Below are 18,450 nucleotides of genomic sequence, written 5' to 3' on the forward strand. Positions count from 1 at the left end.
TCGGCTGTTGCTGCTGCTGCTGCTGTTTGGATCAGCTCCGGAACCATTTTAAATAAAGAAGCAAAGGACACACAGCCACGCACGCACGTGCGTAGAGGCATATTTTTCGTCCCCTAGAATGTTTGTCTTCATTTGTGAGATAGGAAGGACTAAAGGTTGGTGGAAGAATTTCGGTGGCTGATTGAGAGAAAATTCCATTCCGCTCGTCCCCGCTTCGATTGGCTACCTTCCAATGTGTGACAACATTATCATACAAGCTTTTACATGTGTTTTTCTCAGCTTGTTAACATTTTGCTAATCATCCAAAAGAAAAGTACGACACATTTTAGTATGACATACAACATGAGTTTTCGTGTAACCCCCCTGCTGAGAATTATTATCTCAAGAATGCTCACTCACATTTAACAGGTGTCGTTTCTAGTTTCTTCACTAATGCTGACACTGTTTTATCTTCAGTTGTAGCCCACTTGCCCACATTTTAATGTGGGAAGGGGGGAATGGAAAGGTGTGACATGGTTAGACAACAAAGCAAAAAGAAGAAAAACGCCAACTCTCTCACGGACAAACTGCCAAACGAAAGGCGGACCAGAAGAGTGGCCTCGCCATCATCCGACAGTTATGTAACCCGGCTGCTAAAGAAAGAGTCAACCAAACGTTTGAGCATAACCAAGGGACAGCAGCATCCTACATACATCAACACGAAACAATCGCACACACAGGGAGAGAGACACGTACACACGTAAACCTGGGACAGGCACGCAACAGTCAAGTGCCAATCATGGAACGAAGGGGTAGGGATAGGAAGGCGAGACGAGAAATGCTCAGTGCTCGCAGTGGTGACGGATCACTTACAATCCTTCCTCAACTGGCTTCCACTTGTGCTACACACCACAGCACGCTCCCCCTCTCATTTTACCACCGTGGGAGATTTTATTCGACAGCTCCCTGTCAACGACATTCACGTGCCATGGATGGTTGACAAGTATTCTTCTAAATCCTCCCTACATTGTCCGTTTCCTCCCTTAGTCACCACCATCGCCAGAACCAAGAAACCAGATGTGGGTCGACCATATTGGTTTACTGACCTACACACTTCGCGTTTCCCCTCACATTCCCCAAGGCATTTCTTCCTTCACCGGCAACGGTTTCTAAACACCCCATTTCCCGGAGGATGTACTGGGGGACACTACATCACACCTCATGCTTCCATCCCTCAAACCGGTAGGTAATAAAATTTGAAACCATTTTAAAATCAACAATAAGTAACAATTGCAACCGGCACACGGGCACATTGGTTTTTCTCCACGCCGCGGGACATTTCCCGAGCTTCCTTGCTTCCCTGTTCGCTTCCTCCTCCATTTTTCGTTATTTATTCGTGGTTTTATTCCTTCCTGAATAGAAAAAACCTAAAATATGCCCAAATTTTCCACCCAATCCCCCTTCAGTCATTAACACTGGGGGGTTGTGTTTCAGGGGAAGGCGTCAGCATCTTGCACGTTTCTCTCCATACGTATGTATCGCTGCTCACTCTCTCTCTCTCTATGTCTCTTTATCGCTCATTGCCTCCCTCTCTTTCTTGCTCTTATTTTCCTCCCACCGTGGTAGTCCGTTATAATCACAACAATCTAATTTATGACCAACTCAACTCAAGGGTAATGATTTCACTTTCCATCGGGGTCCCGCCGCCGGCCGCTGTGCAGGGCGGGGAATATATGTGCGAATTTTATTTCTTTTTTCTTCCCTTTGGCTTCTTCACAGTGTTTTGTGTACCAACACAGAACCCGGAGATCAGCTTTTATGAGATTTTTAATTTTTATCTACCACCACAGCATCGCGGTCGGGATGGACGTTCGGGTCTTTTTTTTCTTCTTCTTGGAAACCGTGCACCACAACCACAGCATCTTTTTTGCTTTTGCACAGTTTTCGCACATAAACAAGTAGCTGGGAGATTTTCGTTTTGTGAGCTGCCTTTTTGGATCATCGTGAAAAACGATTAAATTCGCTGCATGTGTGAAACATGTTGGATAACGGTAACGGTGGTGTTGTAAAAGAACGGTTCTGGCAGTTTGAACTAAAGCACCTTTTAACTTCATATATCGAGTGCAACCTGACGGTCTAATGATAAGACGCAGCGTGTTCCGTTGTGAACTTATCGTCGGTGCGGTATCAAACCCCATATGGATCAGTGCCCCCTGCAATCGTATCTCACCTTATTATCAATGACTGATAACATTCAAAATGAACATTAATAAGGCAAACTTATGTGTATATGAGGTTGGCGCGCAAGTCCCAAGGACGAAAAGGTCCTTTTACAAGGAAAAAAAATCAATCAAATAAATCAACATTCTATGAATGTGTATATGGAGCCCAAAACCCCACAACATTACCATATCATATGGTATTGGGGGACCGGAAAAAATCATTCATAATTCATTCGACACGCAATGTTGTGCTCTTTTCAATTACAGTAACCGCACACACACATTCGAACACAACAAAATGAACACACTTTCTATCGATCCTCGAATGCTGTTTGCCATTCATTAAAATGACATCCAGTCCTTTTTGGCCTGCTCTTCCGCTCTTCCTCTCTGCCTTCCTCAAGCTTACCCCTTTAATAACATTGCCCGCATGTAGGATGTAGGCTACATCCACAGGCAGACATAAATTGTGCGACCGGCTAGCTCTCCACTGTGCTCTAACGCAGTCAGTGGGCGATAACTTACGGTTGGGGAGGACAAATAATAAACCTACAATGTTCGGTCAAAACTTTTCAATCAACAGCAAAAAGAGCCTCACCAGCAGGAAGAAGAGGAAAAAAAACCCCTTAAACAAGGTGTACATATGTGTGTCTGGGGGTGTTTCTTGGGAAAGGTAGAAGGCAAATGGCAATCTTGTTGCGTGACAGCGTTTGGCACACATTAGCGCAAAAAGGCGACTTGTTGACACTGTGCAACCTTCGGGTCAACGTGTAGCCCACCAGTTGACTCATTTTGATGGATCATAATTATTTCTCACCATGGCACCAGGATCAATGGCTAACAAACGCAAGCAGCAGTGGTTGTGGTTGCATGTTTTTGTGTGTTTTTAGCTTCATTTTAATCCACGTTTTGTCGCACGTCCCGATTTGGGCGTCTACTGATGTTTTAGAAGGGATTAGACATGCACACACACACACAGTGTACTTGGGGACACACTTTACAAGCCTTCTAAATATGGCCGCGACACTGGAAGTTGGCTAGCGATACCTCCATTTAAACCTATCTTTTTCTTCTGCGCCGTATTTGGCGCTTGAAATTCGAACCTTTTTTGGGGTTCGCTCTCTCACTGTCCCCGTCGAGAGGGCCGCCGTTTGTCGGTATCAAACGGGACACCTATCTGACAACAAGTTGCCTCCGGTTGTACCACCACCACACGATGGACCTTCCACAGTATCTCTTGCGTACCATCTGTGCAAACAAACAAGAAACTCCACTTGACGGTATGCTTCAAAGAGAGAGAAAGAGAGAGAGAGAAAGAGAAGGAGAAGGAGAGAAAATGCAGCAAAAGACACAAACATATTCAGGGCAAAGGCAAAGGAGGAAACGGTAACATTTGGTCGTCTGAACCACACACATCGGGACATATTCGGGCGAACTCAACTCACCGGGGGAGTGGTTTGGGTAGGTAGTGTGTGCGCTTGTTGCTGGTTGCGCTGTCAAAATTTTCGCGTAGGAGTGTGTGTCGAGTATTTCGCAGATATTTTTCCACAAAGTCTTCTACACGTGAGCCCCGACATACGAAGTTTGTGTGTGAAATGTGAATGTGAACGAGAGTGAATGTGTGACCTTTTCTGGTCACCCCAACCAAGAGGGGGAACACACACCACACTGCTTACTGCTGGAGCCGAGACTGGGGTTTTGCTTTACATGTGAATTCTATCACCCTTCAAGCATCGCCCCCCTTTGGTCACACTCTGTGCACAAAAACGCATGTTTTGCCACCTTGGAGTTGATTAATTTTGAAAAGAAAAAAAGCCCTGACTTGTCAAACAGGCGGAGCAGTAAGATGGATCAAGACAGATTACGGATAAAAGGCTAAAAAAAGAGAGAAAACAAGACACACACGCAAATACTAAATTAACCCCTACAGGAAGCAAAAAGCAAAAAAAAAAATGCGGTGGTGATAAGAAATATTAAAAAAAAAGTACAAAATTATAAGAAAAAGAGAGAGTGTGTGTGTGTGCGAGAAAGAGCGTACACACGGGAAAACAGCCCACGAGCGAGCAAAAAGCGAGGAGAACGATGGCTCTCGCGGTGAGCAAGCGATCAACCGGGGACAAACGCGGCGAACGATGCGAACTCGCGCGCACGTGAAAATGAGAGTTAAATTACACCCTACGTATGTGTGTGCGTGTGTGTGGGGGGGGGAGTCGGTGGTGATGGTGAAAAGCCGGGAAAATCCTGGCTCGATGGGTTGGGACCCAGAGCATTCAACGCTCAACGTGCACACACACTCAAGTAAATGAAAATCTCGGATCTAAGTGGCAGGAACAGGCATAACACTGCAGCTTCCACCGTGTTCGCGGTGCCGTATGTTACACACCCGGCCCGAGGAAAGCAAATTGGGTAGCCATGGGTACGCGCACCTATCACATGCCACTTGCTCTGAACAGCAAAAAAAAAGCATCACATAATCACCCTGTCGCCCCCACTATGACACCCTTCCCTTTACACGTCCTGTGTTGTGCGGCGCGCGGTTGTTCGCGGTTTGCGATAAAGTGAAATTAAATGGACACAAATATTTGCTTGCTAAAGCGAGAGAGAGGGAGAGAGATAGAGAGTGTGTGATAGAGAGAACGAGAGAGCGAAAGGGCAACCCCATTTCACTTGGCTAGCAGAGTTTGGTGCGCTTCTAGCAGTAGATACACACATTTATCTTATTTCAAACGTCTCATCGCCCCACCAACACAGTCTCACTCAAACACACGACGATCTACACTGCCGTGGGTTCATTTTCACAGCACCGAGCACCGTATCAAAGCAAAAACCCGCCTTACACAACCTACACACACAGACACACAGTTCGGGCTGTGGTTGTGTTTTTCTTTGCTTGTGTAATTTTCTCACCGCACACGGCACCACACCGGGAAGGACACCCGGGTAACGCGTCTTGCAAAACTTGAAACCGAATTCTGCCCAAAAAGCAGCACAAGATTTGAGGCTCGGCCTAAGAATTGTATCACCACACGTTTGCTCTTTTCCTTTGAGGGTTCTCTCCTTCAACGCGAATGCGTCTCAAAGCACAGCCGACCACATACGGTTGCTTTCTGGGGGGTGATGGCGTGTCCGGCCGTGTCCTGTCCAGTGAAACCCATCTGCTGTGTGGTGCGCTCCAATAATGTAAAATTTACATTGTCCACATTTTTGTTCTCGCTCTCACTCACTCTCGCTCTTTGCCGTTATGTCTTCAAGCGTCAAACAACACGACCGTGTGCCGCTGCTAGAGCCATGACCTCCGAGAAAGACAAATTAACGGGAGAGCAGCAGCAGGCACAGCCTGCTTCTGAGCAACACCAACGCTAGTAGTAGGCTAGAGCTCCAAATGCAGGATTGGTAAGCAGCCGTCACACACACGCACACGAGGGCGTCACAGCATCCGCGCCTAAATCCTACACACTGGGACGAAGCGAAAATCTGCTCAACACCTCACCACTCCCTGTGCTGGCGGCCCAAAATTTACACCAAACGGAACCCCCCCTCCCCCCGGGTCCAGGTCGGAGCACTGCAGACAGAGCGCTGAGATTTATGTCCCCCCGCCTTACACATCACGACCTGCATCCCAATTGCGAAGACACTGCGACACGGCGGTGTCACGGAGCGCGTGTCACACTCACAGATTGGTGGTGTGTGTTGGTGTGTCTGTTCGAGCAACACACGACGGGCACGACATTCACCGATGGCAGGTCGCGCGCAAACTGTACGAGCAGCGAAACCCTCGAGACCCTAAAACTACGCACGCGGTTCGTGTGGCGCTCTCGCGCAGTACTCTCATCGTGGTCGTGGACGGCGTAACGGGTACGGGAACTCTCCGAGAGCTGAATCATCTCGTGCAGCTGGAGGAAATGTTGGGTGGGCGATTTTTACTATCAAGTGGCCGCGAGTGTGTTACAAAGAGATGATCCTTTTTTTGTGTGCGTTATGATATGCTCCAGCAGGATAACGCTGCTCCAACGCGTGGGAGCTTCATGTGGGCTTCATAGAGAGTTGTCGTAACAGAGAGAAACATTGCAAAAGAGATAGAGAGAGAGAGAGCTTGTCGGATGATCGCAGGATCTGCAGCATGGGCGTTATGGGGTGGTGACCCGCTTGTCGGAATGCTCAACCAAATCCCCTTCTTCCCCAGCCAGTGCGTCGTTTGGTGCGGCGTGTTCACTGGCGTTAAATGACAAGCGGTTGCTGCGTTACTGTTGCCCGTTCCCCTCTCTTCTCTAGCCAAATGCTAACTTTAACTCTCTTGCTCGATGGTTTTGTCGTGGATGAATGAGATAAAATTTTGGTATTGATAAATGAGAGCGAGAGTGAGAGAAAGAGCTGAGAGTATTCGGCGTGGGGAAGAAATCGCGACCGAAAGAGAGATTCGGTCGTGTCTCCGAGGTTCATTCTTCGCAAGAGTTCATCGCACAGCTAAATCCGTAGGGGAATAGCAGTTGAGATGAACACGTTATGCTACTTGTTTTAAGCATTAAAAGAAAGGTTCATTTTACTGTGAGGCGATAGTAGTAGCATACACTACAATCAGTGACTACACCAGTAATGGGTAAATTCAACAAACATCCCGAATCGCTTCCGAATGACTCCGTCAAAATTGAAAACGGTTCCGTAAGGTAGATGCAAAACTCCAAACTCGGAACCGTCCGGAGCCGTCCAGAGCCGCTAGTTGGAGCCGTAGAAGTCGTCTGGAGTGGTCTGGAGTCGTCTGGAGCCGTCCGGAGCCGTCAGGAGCCATCCGAAGCCGTCGGTTTGATATAGCCGGAATTGGAATCGTAGTAGCAATGTTCAGAAGCAGTTCGGAGCCCGAGACTACACTCAGACAGGCATGTACTAACATGTCATGAATGCTTATTAGATGCTCTAACATCCAACATTTCTTACAAAATTTTACATTCAACCTCTAATTTCTGGCTTCTTTGTCTAAGGAGCTAAGTTCAAAATACCAACAAAGGATAGCTGTAAAGCTTATCATTGTGCTCGAACCGCTCTGCTCCAAAAGTACGCACTTTTCATTCATATGCTTTACCACCACAAAAAAAGAAGCATTAAAGATTATTTTTATCTATGCTCAAGCCTTTCATTCCAAGGAACAGTACACTCGAGTACCTTAGCCTGCTCCGGTATGACGCCCAGCACAGAGATTAGTTTGCTGTTCGCATCATGCTCCAACCCCGATCATCATGGACAGCAGCGAGCACACAATGGTGGATCGGATGCTAAGAACCTAACCTAATCCGCAGTACCGCCGCCTCTTCTTGAAAAAACTGATTTTGTTGAAAGATATCGTGAATTCCACACCATACCGTGGCGCTGCTACAGAGAATATGGGCTACCTCGGAAAGGCAAACAAACCTGCTGACAATGCGAGTACTACACCGCTCCTTTTGTCCTGGCTTTGTGTGAATATGAACGGTTTCTTCTACTAGCCAAGCAGTAGAACCCCACACCTCCACACTCTTCAATGGCTTCGTGGGCTCAAGTGCGCAGCACATTAAAAACTTTAACCACAATCGCCAGCCCATTTGCCCATCCGATATGCGCCCCCGAGGGGGGGGGGGAGATGACGATGATGATGATGCAGATAACAATACTAATACGGAAAGGTTGTTTGACGTGCTAGCTAATCTTATGTATCCGGCAAGCTGTTTGCTTCGTTGCTTGCTCTTTCTAATACGGTTACATCTTGGGAAATGGAGATCTTATCAAATTTAAGCAAATATCGTCGGCGTAAAAGAAGGTGAAACTTCATTCAGATAAGCAATAGGAAGCAAAATTTAAAAACAGGTATAATCCACCACCAGAAAGCCATCGTGAAACGGCAAACATGGTAGTAATCTTCAAACAATTCATCTGACCACAGGCGCGCTCAGGCGATTGCATGCGTGAGAGGTCCAGGAAGTAGTGCGGCATTTGGACTTCCCGAAAAAGCAAACACAGCATCCTTTTCCCACACACAAATACAAATACCGTGTCTGTGTGAGACTCTTCTCCCGAGCGATAGAGAGAGAGAGAGAGAGAGAGAGAGAGAGAGGAGAGAGAGAGAGAGAGAGAGAGAGAGCAAAGCTAAACTTACGTTCGTATCACCACCACAATCCGCGGCACGCTAGTGGTTCTGGTTTAGTGGAGCTAAAGGTGGGCGCATCACCACTGGAAACCCAAACAAACAAAGAGCGTAAGCGCGCGCGCGAGAGAGAGAGAGTGTGTGTGTGTGGATCGGCGAAAGAGAAAGTAAGTGAAAGCACGAAGCCGGCAGCCTCGGAACAGACGAAACAGAGAGAGAGAAAAAGGATTGTTGTGTGAGGCGCGCGATAGCGCGAATGCGTGACACAACAAGCAGCATACGGAACAACACACACAGCACACTATGTCTCACGGGAAACAGAGAGACGGATGCAACCGTGTCGGGAACGTAACTGCCTCTCCAGAGCAAAACAACGAAGAAAAAAAAAGAGTGTCCTTGGATCCAATCTGAGATGATAAAATTATTATGTAATCGGTAGCGAAGAGAGCAAAGGCGGCGGTGTACACACCGATGCTAGCGAGATACCTCCCACAGGTCGGCACGATTTGTTGCTTCAGATTAGAGGCCAACAAGAAGGAAGAAACGGCTCACGGGAGTTAAGCTCTGTTAAGCGATCGCATTTTTCCAATGGAGACGCCTGGTGATTTGTACATTCTTATTTTGTTTTATTGTTATACCAGCTACTTTTGCGTGTGTAACCAATTCCAACGGTCACGTTTCACGGTCAATACAAAAAAAAACGCTAAAACGAATCCAGTGTTGCGTTGCTTCACAGGCCCACCACACCGGCAGCATTAATTCCCAACACGCATCTCTCATCACGCGGAGCAATTAAGTAAAAATCACAAATCCGCCAAACAAAAACCGTGGGACGGGGGAATGCCGCTAAACTCATCCAGCATCACTCTACAGAAACCCCCCCCCCCCCTTCCACGTACGGCATTCGTCCGTGTCTTAACATTGGACTTTTACTTTCGACGCATGCTCATCAAAACGGGCCACTGTGGCGGATGCTGTGCTGTATTGCATATGCTTTTGCTCGCGGTTTGGGGGAGGGGTCCCCCTCTTCCAGCATCCTTTTTCCATATGCTCTCGGCTCTTTTTTCATCACACTGGCCCTCCACACACCATATCCCGGGGGGAGATAGCGAGGAGGAGGAACACGGGACGTTTTGTTTTCCCAACTCATCAACGCAGCAACAAGAGCATAGCACCGTCTCTTTTGGGGTTGTTTTATCCCCTTCCCGGTTACAGATGGAGCGATTTCTGTGCTATCCCCTTTTGTGTACGCTTTTTTAAATCGGTTGCAGTTGTATTTGACAAGGGTGGTTGGCTGCACAGTCCGCTTTTTGTAAAAGGCGGATGGATGATGCCCAAGCAAAACACTTGACTGAGTGTGCAGGATTCATTATAACACCCTTGAAACTCATTACGGAATCCGTGCCGTCGACAGTTGTGTATCACGCTTTGCGCTGCGCTCGAGAGAAGAAGATGTGGCTTTTTTCTCGTGTCTTTCAAAGCACACTTTGGTTGTTTCTCTGTTTCTTTTGCCTTTCGTCTGGTTTGCTACATTTCGGTACATTGATGCCGTATTTATTGTACCGCAGTGTTTGCACATCGGTGTCACCATTTGTGCTGCATCCCGCTGGCCAGACGGAAATGCAGGGATGCAAATTTTAACAACGGAGCAATGGAAACATTTTTGCCCTTCCAACCAGCTCGGAAGTCAGCTTAGCCATCAAACATGGCAGCATCTGTTTAACAATGTAAAGCGCGCTACGGTAAACTAATGAGCTTGACGGAATAAATCATGCCGGGGGGCATTTGGCACTCGCTGTTACTGTCACATTTGCGCAAGACATTTCCTTCGCTGATGGAAACTATTTATAGCAGCAGTATCAAAACGATGAAGAAAGGAGGAAACAACTTCTATAAACCGATACTTATTTCGTGGTGCTTTCCGGACAGCGAGTTTGGGGAAAAAGTTTGCAATTAAGCCACCATCATCATGCTTCTGTGCAAGAGCAGTAACTGGGGCATCCAAACTGCCACAACAATGCACACTAAGTATGCAGCACCGCTGATTTGAGGACGCTCTTCACTTACCTTCTCACTGTCGGTCGTGTTGCCGGACCCGAAGCTTGCCAGCGAGCTGCCGTCCTGATCGTTGTCGTTCAGCGTATCGTCGATGTCCTTCGAGAGCCGCTGGCCCAAGTTCTTGCCGCTGACCTTGGCCGGCGATTTGAGCAGCGAGAACGAAGTGCCGGAGAAGTACGTCTCCTGCATGACCTCGCGCATACGCTTCACCCACAGCTGCTTCGTCTCGAGGCTGTTCGCCTTGAGCACGATGCGATAGTCGGACAGGATCGGGGCCCGTCCGGTCCAGATGGCAAACTTGCACTCGTCCCCTTCGATGTGTTCCGTTACGCCAAAGTCTAAAACGGGGAAACCAAACAAAAAGGAAGACAAGTAAGTAAAGCATCCAATCAATTCCTTTCTATCCGTCGACCTACCGGATGTGAGCAGCTTGTTCTTGTAGATGTACTTCACGGTACCGTTGGTGTCCTTCACCTCCTTCGAGAACAGTATGTACAGCTCGAACAGGAAGACGTGCCGCTCGCGGCCCTTCTTGATCAGTATCTGCTTGGTGTCCCACACGAGGAACGAGTCCTGCAGCACCACGTCGCCGAGGTTGTCGATCGGCATGTCGCACTGCTCCAGCAGCGACAGGTGCATCACGTCGTTCGCCTTCTTCGGCACGTTCAGCATCACCTCCAGCCCGTCCTTGATCTCGCCCCGGCCCTCGTCGCAGCACGACTGCAGATCCTTCAGCAGCAGCTGGTACTTGGTGATGCGCTGCACCGGCTTGATCAGGTACGCCGGCAGCGAATGCTCCAGCTTGTGCTTGCGCTGCACCTCGTCGAAGTAGGTGCCGCCGTGCTGCACCATGTAGTCCATCGACTGCGGCTTGTTCTGGCAGTAGTGCACGTACATGTCGAACTTGGTCGCCCACGTCACGAAGCAGTGGCCGACGTCCTCCGGCATCGTTTCGTACTTTTCCAGCTCGCGCAGAAAGATCTTCTCGTGGAACTGGTAGATGTCCTCGATGTTCGCGAACAGGATGTGCTCGCGGCCGACCAGGTTCGGCGGCACCTGCTGGCCGCTCTTGAGCTCGCGCAGAAACACGCTGATGCACGTCTCCAGATCCTTCACGTACGTGCGCTCGGTCTGCAGCAGCTCCGCCATGATGAACTCCTTCTTGCGCGCCGATTTGCGCTTCTCCTCGTTGATTTCCTTCTGCACGGCGCCGACCGCGCCCGCCCCCGCAGCCGCCGCGTTCAGCTTCGTCTCGAGCGATGGGTCGGAATGGCGATACTCGAGCACGGAGCCGCCCGCGGACCCTGCGGACGTGCCGGTCGAGCTGGTCGAGCAGGGACCGCTGCTGCTGCTGCTGCCATCCCCATTGCTGCCACCGGGCACACCGCCCGCCGGTACGGGCGATGCGCCGCCCACCGCAATCACGCTCGCGTACGATCCCGAGCCCGACGAGATGCCCGAGCTGGAGTTGGCCGAGGAAAGGGAGCGGCCCGCGTTAAGACTACTGTTACTACTATTGTTACTGCTATTGCTACTGCTAAGGTTATTGTCATCCTGTTGCTGTATGATACCAGGTAGGCCTAGAGATTTCTCCAGATTCGAGCGGTAGATCTCCATCCGCTGGCTGAAGTCCTTGTAGCGGTAGTCGACCGTCGCGACCCACTGCTTGATCGAGCTGGCGTGCGCATGGCCCTTCTCCACCAGCGTGTCCGCCAGCTGTATCAGCAGCTTCACCCGCTCGCGCGTCTCCTTCGCCGTGCTCTTGAACTCGTTGTGCTCGCGCAGCAGCAGCTCCGACTCCTCCCGGCTCGAGCACAGCTTGTTCTTGCGCGAGGACAGGTACGCCTCGCCCGTGTCGTGTATCCACTCGATCGCCTGCTTGGCCGACCGCTCGAACAGCACAAACTGCTGGCACTGGTCCAGCCGCTTCTTGCGCTGCGTCCAGTACTCGAGCACCTGCGTTTCCTGCGCGAGCAGCTTCTCGAGGATCGATTTCACCCGCGACTCGCTGTTCACCGTCGTCGGCTTGACGTGATAGAACTGCAGCGAACGGTTCGCGTACTTCAGGAACGTTTCCGCCGTGCGGCGCGCCAACGTGCACGCCTTCAGGAACGCTTCCTTCTGCTCCTGGTGCTTCGAGATCAGCTGCACTATCTGCTGGCCCTTGTCGGTGGAGCCGCCGCCACCGCACCAGTCCTCCTCCCGCCGGTACTCCTTCTCCAGGCTGTCGAGCACGCTGCACACCTGTTCGGCCGTCTTGAAAAAGTTCTGCGACGCCGTCACTAGCTTGTGGCGCTCCTCCGCGCACGTCACCAGCTTCTGCCACTTCTTCGTCACGTCCTCCGCAATGTCCTTGATGCTTTGCGGATCGTAGTGGTTCGCGTTCATCAGCGCATCGGCCCGGTACTTCACCTGCACCGCGGACGTGTGCGTGCGCTCGATCGCCACCTGGAACTGCTCGTGCTCCTTGCGCAGCTGCTCCGCCTCCTGGAAGTTGTTCGGGATGGAAAAGTTGGCCATCAGCATCGCCTCCCCGTTCCGGATCCACGAGATCACTTGGTTCGCGTCGTTCTGGAAGTGGCATAGCTGCATCGACTGCTCGAGCTTGATGCGCTTCGCCTCCGCCATATCTTCCAGGTCGAGCTCGCGATCGTGCAGAAACTCTAGCAAGCATTGGACCCGCGTCTGGGCGGTGTGGTTCGCGTCCGCCATGATCAGCAGCCCGGACGACTCGAACAGCTGCATCAGCTCGTGCCCCTGGTTCATCACCTGGTACGTCGTCGTCTGCATCTGGTTGACCGACTCGTTGTGCAGGCGCAGGAACTGCTCCGTCTTCTGGAAGTCGCGCGACACCTCCGTGTGCTGCAGCTCCTCCGACCACATCTCCAGCTGGGACGACACCTCGAGCGCATCCCGCTCGAAGATGCGCAGCCGCAGGTACAGATCGATTTTCATGCGGCGCGTCTGCCACAGCCCCTCCAGGTCGAGCCGGTTCTTCTGGATGCGATCGAGCGCGTTCTGCACCGCCGTCAGCGACCCGGAGCTGTCCTCCTCCTCGATCGCGCGCAGCTCCTGCAGCAGCGCTTCGCCCTGCGCGATCGCCTGCATGCACGTTTTGAGCGTGTTCTCCTCCTGCTCCTTGCACTGCTCCAGCATACGCTCCGTGCCCTCGAGATGCTCGTTCGCCAGCTCGAGCGACTCCTCGTTCGTCACCTCCGCGTGCAGCTGCTCCTGCCAGGCCGAGATTTCCTTCTCGTTCGAGTAGAACACCACGGCGAGATCGAGCCGCCGGCGCCGCTTCTCGACCCGCTCCGCAAACGACGCCACGTTCGTTTCCAGCTCCTGCGCGACGGAGAAAATCTCCTGCGGCGACACCTCGCCCGACCGGGCCAGCTCTTCCGCCGCCGCCAGCAGCTTCTCCGCGTTGCGGTAGGTGTTTTGTGCGACATTTTCGAAGTGCTCGTGGCTCGTCTGATAGATGCGGGCCTTTTGCAGGCTTTTGCCGATGCCCCTGTTCTTTCGCAGAAACACGTCGCCATGGTTCTGCAGCCAGTCCAGCACCTGCTTCACGTCCTCCTGGAAGAGGCGGAGCGCGAGCTTCTGGTGTAGCCGCAGCTTGCCCGCATGCCACTTGCTCTCCAGCGCCCGGTGGTGGCCGAGTATTTGATGTATCACTGCCAGCACGTGCGAGGCACCCTCGCTGTAGTCGGCCGCCGGATTGCCACCATTGAAATGCGAGTTGTCCTAAAATAAAATAAAAATAGCATCATCGAAGAGCTCCTGAGGCGTGCCTAACCAAACCGAGGTAGACTTACATTTTTCCTAGTGTTCACAATCGGTGGCTGATTGCAAACCTGCACCAGATGGTCGAGCTGGTAGAGCAGCTTTTTGCTGGTCGAGTGCACCTCCGTGTACGCCTGGCACATCGCCTCGTACAGCGACTGGTGCGTCCCGATGGCCGTCTCCAGGCTTTCCACATTCGTCGGCGTCGGTATGGTGGCCTCGCAGGCCGCCGCCCAGCTACTGACGCTCTCCGTGTACTGCTCCGCCTTGTGGTGGAACACGACCGACAGCGTCAGCACGGCCGTCCGCTCGTCCAGCGTGGTGACGAAGTCTTTCCACGTTTTGTCCAACCGGGCCGCCAGTGTGCGGATGTGGGCCGCCGCGTAGTGGTTGCCCTCGTACAGCCGGGCCGCCACGGCCAGTATTCGGTTGATGTTGACGCACACGTTGCGTGACGTTATGGCAAAGCGCTGGTGCTCCTCCTGCAGGTTCTTCGCGATCGCGTAGTTGTGCCCGATCTCGACGTACGTCTCCTGAAACACGTCCCGGTTGTGCAGGATCCAGTCGAACATCTTCTCGCAGTCCTGCTCGAACAGGCGCAGCTGGAAGCACTGGTCGAGCTTCGTTTTGCGGTGCTGCCACAGATTGAGCAGCTGCTGCTGGGCGTTGCGCGTCGTTTCGAGCTGCTGCAGGACCTGTTGGGAATGCCAAAGAGAGAGAGGGAGAAGCACAGTGTAATTAGAAAATATGTACATTAAGGAGAGTGTAATGCGCGTTTGCGACAAATTGGATAGCATTAGGCGGATGGCGAGATGTTGCACTTGTCGCTTTGACCCATATACAACGCCAATTTAAATACAATTAACCCACAGACAGCGAACCCGACCCCGGTTGTGGCGCAGTAGCAGGTAACTTCTACCTGAGTGCTACGCCGGAAGGGAATGGGTAAACAATCCCCTACACAACAGAGACGGAAATAATAGTTTTATGATCGTCTATAAATAGCTCTCGAGGGAAAAGAAGCAACCCGAAACCTGGAGTAAAAGTCTGAAAGACGACGGCACGACAACAAACTTTGTCGCAATTCGATTGACCCAATCCAGGAACGCCGTGCCCCCAATGGTCGCTGTCGCTGTCGTCGTCTTCGTTGATGAGATTAGGAAGACAGGGAGAAGGTTAGCATTCTTCGTTGAAACTCAACCCATTCGCTGTTACACTACGCTCCAAGCAGCAGTGTGATTGCTTTTGCTGCCGTAGCGTTTTGGGCGGCAGGGTTAGGCAACCTTACCAGTTTTAGCAAATTGGATTACACACGCAATAGTGGTTGTGTCGTCGGACCTTGATGCGAGCCTTTTATTGTTGAACCCTCTGGGTATATATAAATAAACCAGAGCAACCTCGTCGCTGCCACTGGAAGCGATTTAACGATGTTTGGTATCAAAAAAAGGGCAAAAAGAAAATAGCATAATGCTGACCTTCTTTATGTAGACAAAAAACGTACGACTAAGTGCAAAACAATATCATTCATTCGCCTTGTTTTGCTGCTTTTTTGCATTCCGTTCCGCAAAATGGACATAACCCAAGAAAAGCCCGATTTGTCTTCCAACGTACCATCAAAACACGAATTTCTCTGTTGTAATGTGATTGCAAAAACAAGCTCACTGCAAAAATCTAGAACATCTCTCCAACCACACACACACACCAAGATCTGCTCGCCGCCTATCGCCTAAGGGGGAGAGAACAGATATGCGAATTTCAAAACAATGCCTCTTCCCATTCTGAAAGCAAAACACACTTTCCGTTCAACGTTTGTGTTATTGAAAAATAACGCTCCCTGAACCTGAACAAGCGCCTCCCAACCTGTCCACAACAAGCACTGTGATAGATATAAAAAAAGAAAAGAAAACACCCTCAGCATCATACCCATCCATTAACTCCCGCTCTCTGTCTCTCCCATCCATCTCGGATGTATTTCTTTGGATTGCTATCATCGGCACAATACTATTTAGCCCGTACGGGATCGTGTTTCGTGAGCCGTCTACCCCCCCGTTTTCGTCCGCTTACTCCGCCCTGTGCCATTCTTCGCTTGATGATGATGATAGAATTTCAGATAAACATCGCGCTCGTACATGAGAAGAAACACAACGGGTGCGAGATAAAAATTAAGCGACGATTAAGAGGCCTTCACACATTCCCGGTGGTCCTAGCACACTTCGCCCTTCCTAACATTTTCCTGCTAACAGGAGATCGTCAGTAGGTTCGTCCGAGCAAACGATGGATTCCGATGGACGGAAGTAGTGGTGAGAGCTCGGAATCGGGCCTAGCCGATTCCGATTCCGTGTTCGGAATCAATTCCGGAGCCGATTCCGGAGTTGACTCCGAGGCCAATTCTGGAGTTGACTCCGGAACCGATTCCGGAGTCGGAAGCAGAGTCGATCTCGGAACCGATTCCAGAGTCAGCTCCGGAGTCGGCCTTAGAATCTATTTCGGGATCGGAATCGGCTCCAGAATCAGAAATGGCTCCATAATCAGAATTGGCTCCAGATTCAGAATTGGCTCCGGAATCTGAATTGGCTCTGAAATCGAAATCGGCCTGGCAATCACAATTTGCCCCGGTAACGGAATCAGGATTGACTCTAGAAATGGAATTAGCTCCCGAAGAAGAATAAGTTTTTTATTAAAATAAGATGTTTCAGAAGCGAAATCAGTCTGGAATCCTCCATCAGAATGGATCGTTTACAAGTAAATTTTGATTCTTTGCGGCTATCAATACGTAACAATATTGTACCCAAACGCCTTTTCTTATGAAGATGCCGAAATGGACTCCATTTCGAAGCCGATTCTGATTTCGGATCCAAATCCGATTCCGGAGCCGATTTCGATTCCGTAACCGATTCCGGAGGCAATTCCGAGTCCGAAGCCAATTCCGAATCCGAAGCCGATTTCGATTCCGGAACCGGTTCGAGTACTAATTCCGGTGCCGATTCCGGGTCCGATTCCGTAATCGATTTCAGAAACTGATTCCGGACCTACTATCCGGATTCCGATTTCATTTTCCCATCACTAGACGGAAGCAACTAAAAGGATGCAAAGGTACACGGAACCACCACCGGCAAGTCCAAAAGACCCTTTTAATTGCAGTGCCAGCAAATTTTTAGCAGGCTAGCAAATACACCTTTCGGCACGTGATGGTGGTGGCCCCGGGAGCACGCGCGTAACAGTTTCTTTTCTTCGATTCGCGCGTCCGCGGAAAGGAAAAGGGTGGAAATGCTCGTGAAAGCACCGTTCCCCACAGTCCACGGAATTGATTAGATAATTTCCACTATTTCTGTGTGTCTGTGTGTGAGAGAGTTTTCTTCACCCCCTTCACTATCCCATTCGGCTCCCCCCGCGAGCAGCATGGTTTGGTGGTTTGTGTTTTGTGCGTTCTTTTCTCTCTCTTTTCGGTGCCAAGCACTAAACGCCAACGCCTTACGCGTATTTCGTAAGTGCAAAGTGTGCGCACATAACAACACGCGTTACTGTCTCTGTTAACTTCGGTGACTGTTGAAGGTGCGGTGAGAGATGTCGATATGGTTGAGAGCCTGCGCTGCCAACACGCTGACTCTGGCTGAATGGCTGTGATTAAATCGGTGAATTAATTGCCATCATTTTTGATGAATAAACAAACGGAAAAAGTGAAACTCTCTCTTTCGCAGCAGCGAACCGAGCTCCCTAATCGGTTGGGGCGCGGATGAAACAAGCGCGCACAGCAGCAGCAGCAGCAGCATCAGGCTTAGCGCAAAACTTTGATTCTTTCGCCCTACGCGGATGGGCAACAGGGCCAACAAACGAGTGCCACCGCTTGCGGGGGCCTAAATCGATCGGACGCCTTCTATCCCCAATTGGGTTGATGACTAGCTTTTCCAACAACCATTTAGCGCCGACGAAGGCTGTCGAGCGGCCGGCAGAATAATTGCAGCGCGCTTCATCTTAATTGCAAAACACGGCGAAACAGCAGAGCCAGATGAGGAAAATCACAACCTTGGCAAGAGGAAAAGGTTGTTTCTTTTTTTTTAATAAAGGGAAAATGACTTTTACTTTCATTCAACAATCACCGAGTGATGGTCAGCGAGTGATTGAGGAAAAGCATGTAACACAAAACTGACAACAAACTGACGGATTTATGCGTACCGAAAGTGAGATTGCCGGAACGGGGGGCATTCAATCGTGCTTGTTTGAAACAGACTTGTTTTCCTAACAATGGTGGCAGCATTTGGGTTTCATTTCTCAATCTGCAACAAACCGGTGTTTGTT

General features: G+C 50.5%; 1 protein-coding gene across 5 annotated transcripts in view; it reads right to left on the minus strand.

Moving 5' to 3' along the window:
• The window catches only part of LOC121594687 (triple functional domain protein), a 70,077-nt gene that overhangs the window by 33,305 nt on the left and 18,322 nt on the right, over nt 1-18,450 (minus strand). For all 5 annotated transcript variants that reach the window (XM_041918261.1, XM_041918264.1, XM_041918263.1 and 2 more), the window contains 3 exons: nt 14,187-14,849; nt 10,788-14,115; nt 10,381-10,709 (listed from right to left, as the gene is read on the minus strand). In XM_041918261.1, coding sequence (XP_041774195.1) covers nt 10,381-10,709; nt 10,788-14,115; nt 14,187-14,849 — 4,320 coding nt within the window. The remainder of the gene's footprint in view (nt 1-10,380; nt 10,710-10,787; nt 14,116-14,186; nt 14,850-18,450) is intronic.

The sequence above is a fragment of the Anopheles merus genome, chromosome 2L (assembly GCF_017562075.2).
Source record: "Anopheles merus strain MAF chromosome 2L, AmerM5.1, whole genome shotgun sequence".
NCBI classification, from domain to species: domain Eukaryota; kingdom Metazoa; phylum Arthropoda; class Insecta; order Diptera; family Culicidae; genus Anopheles; species Anopheles merus.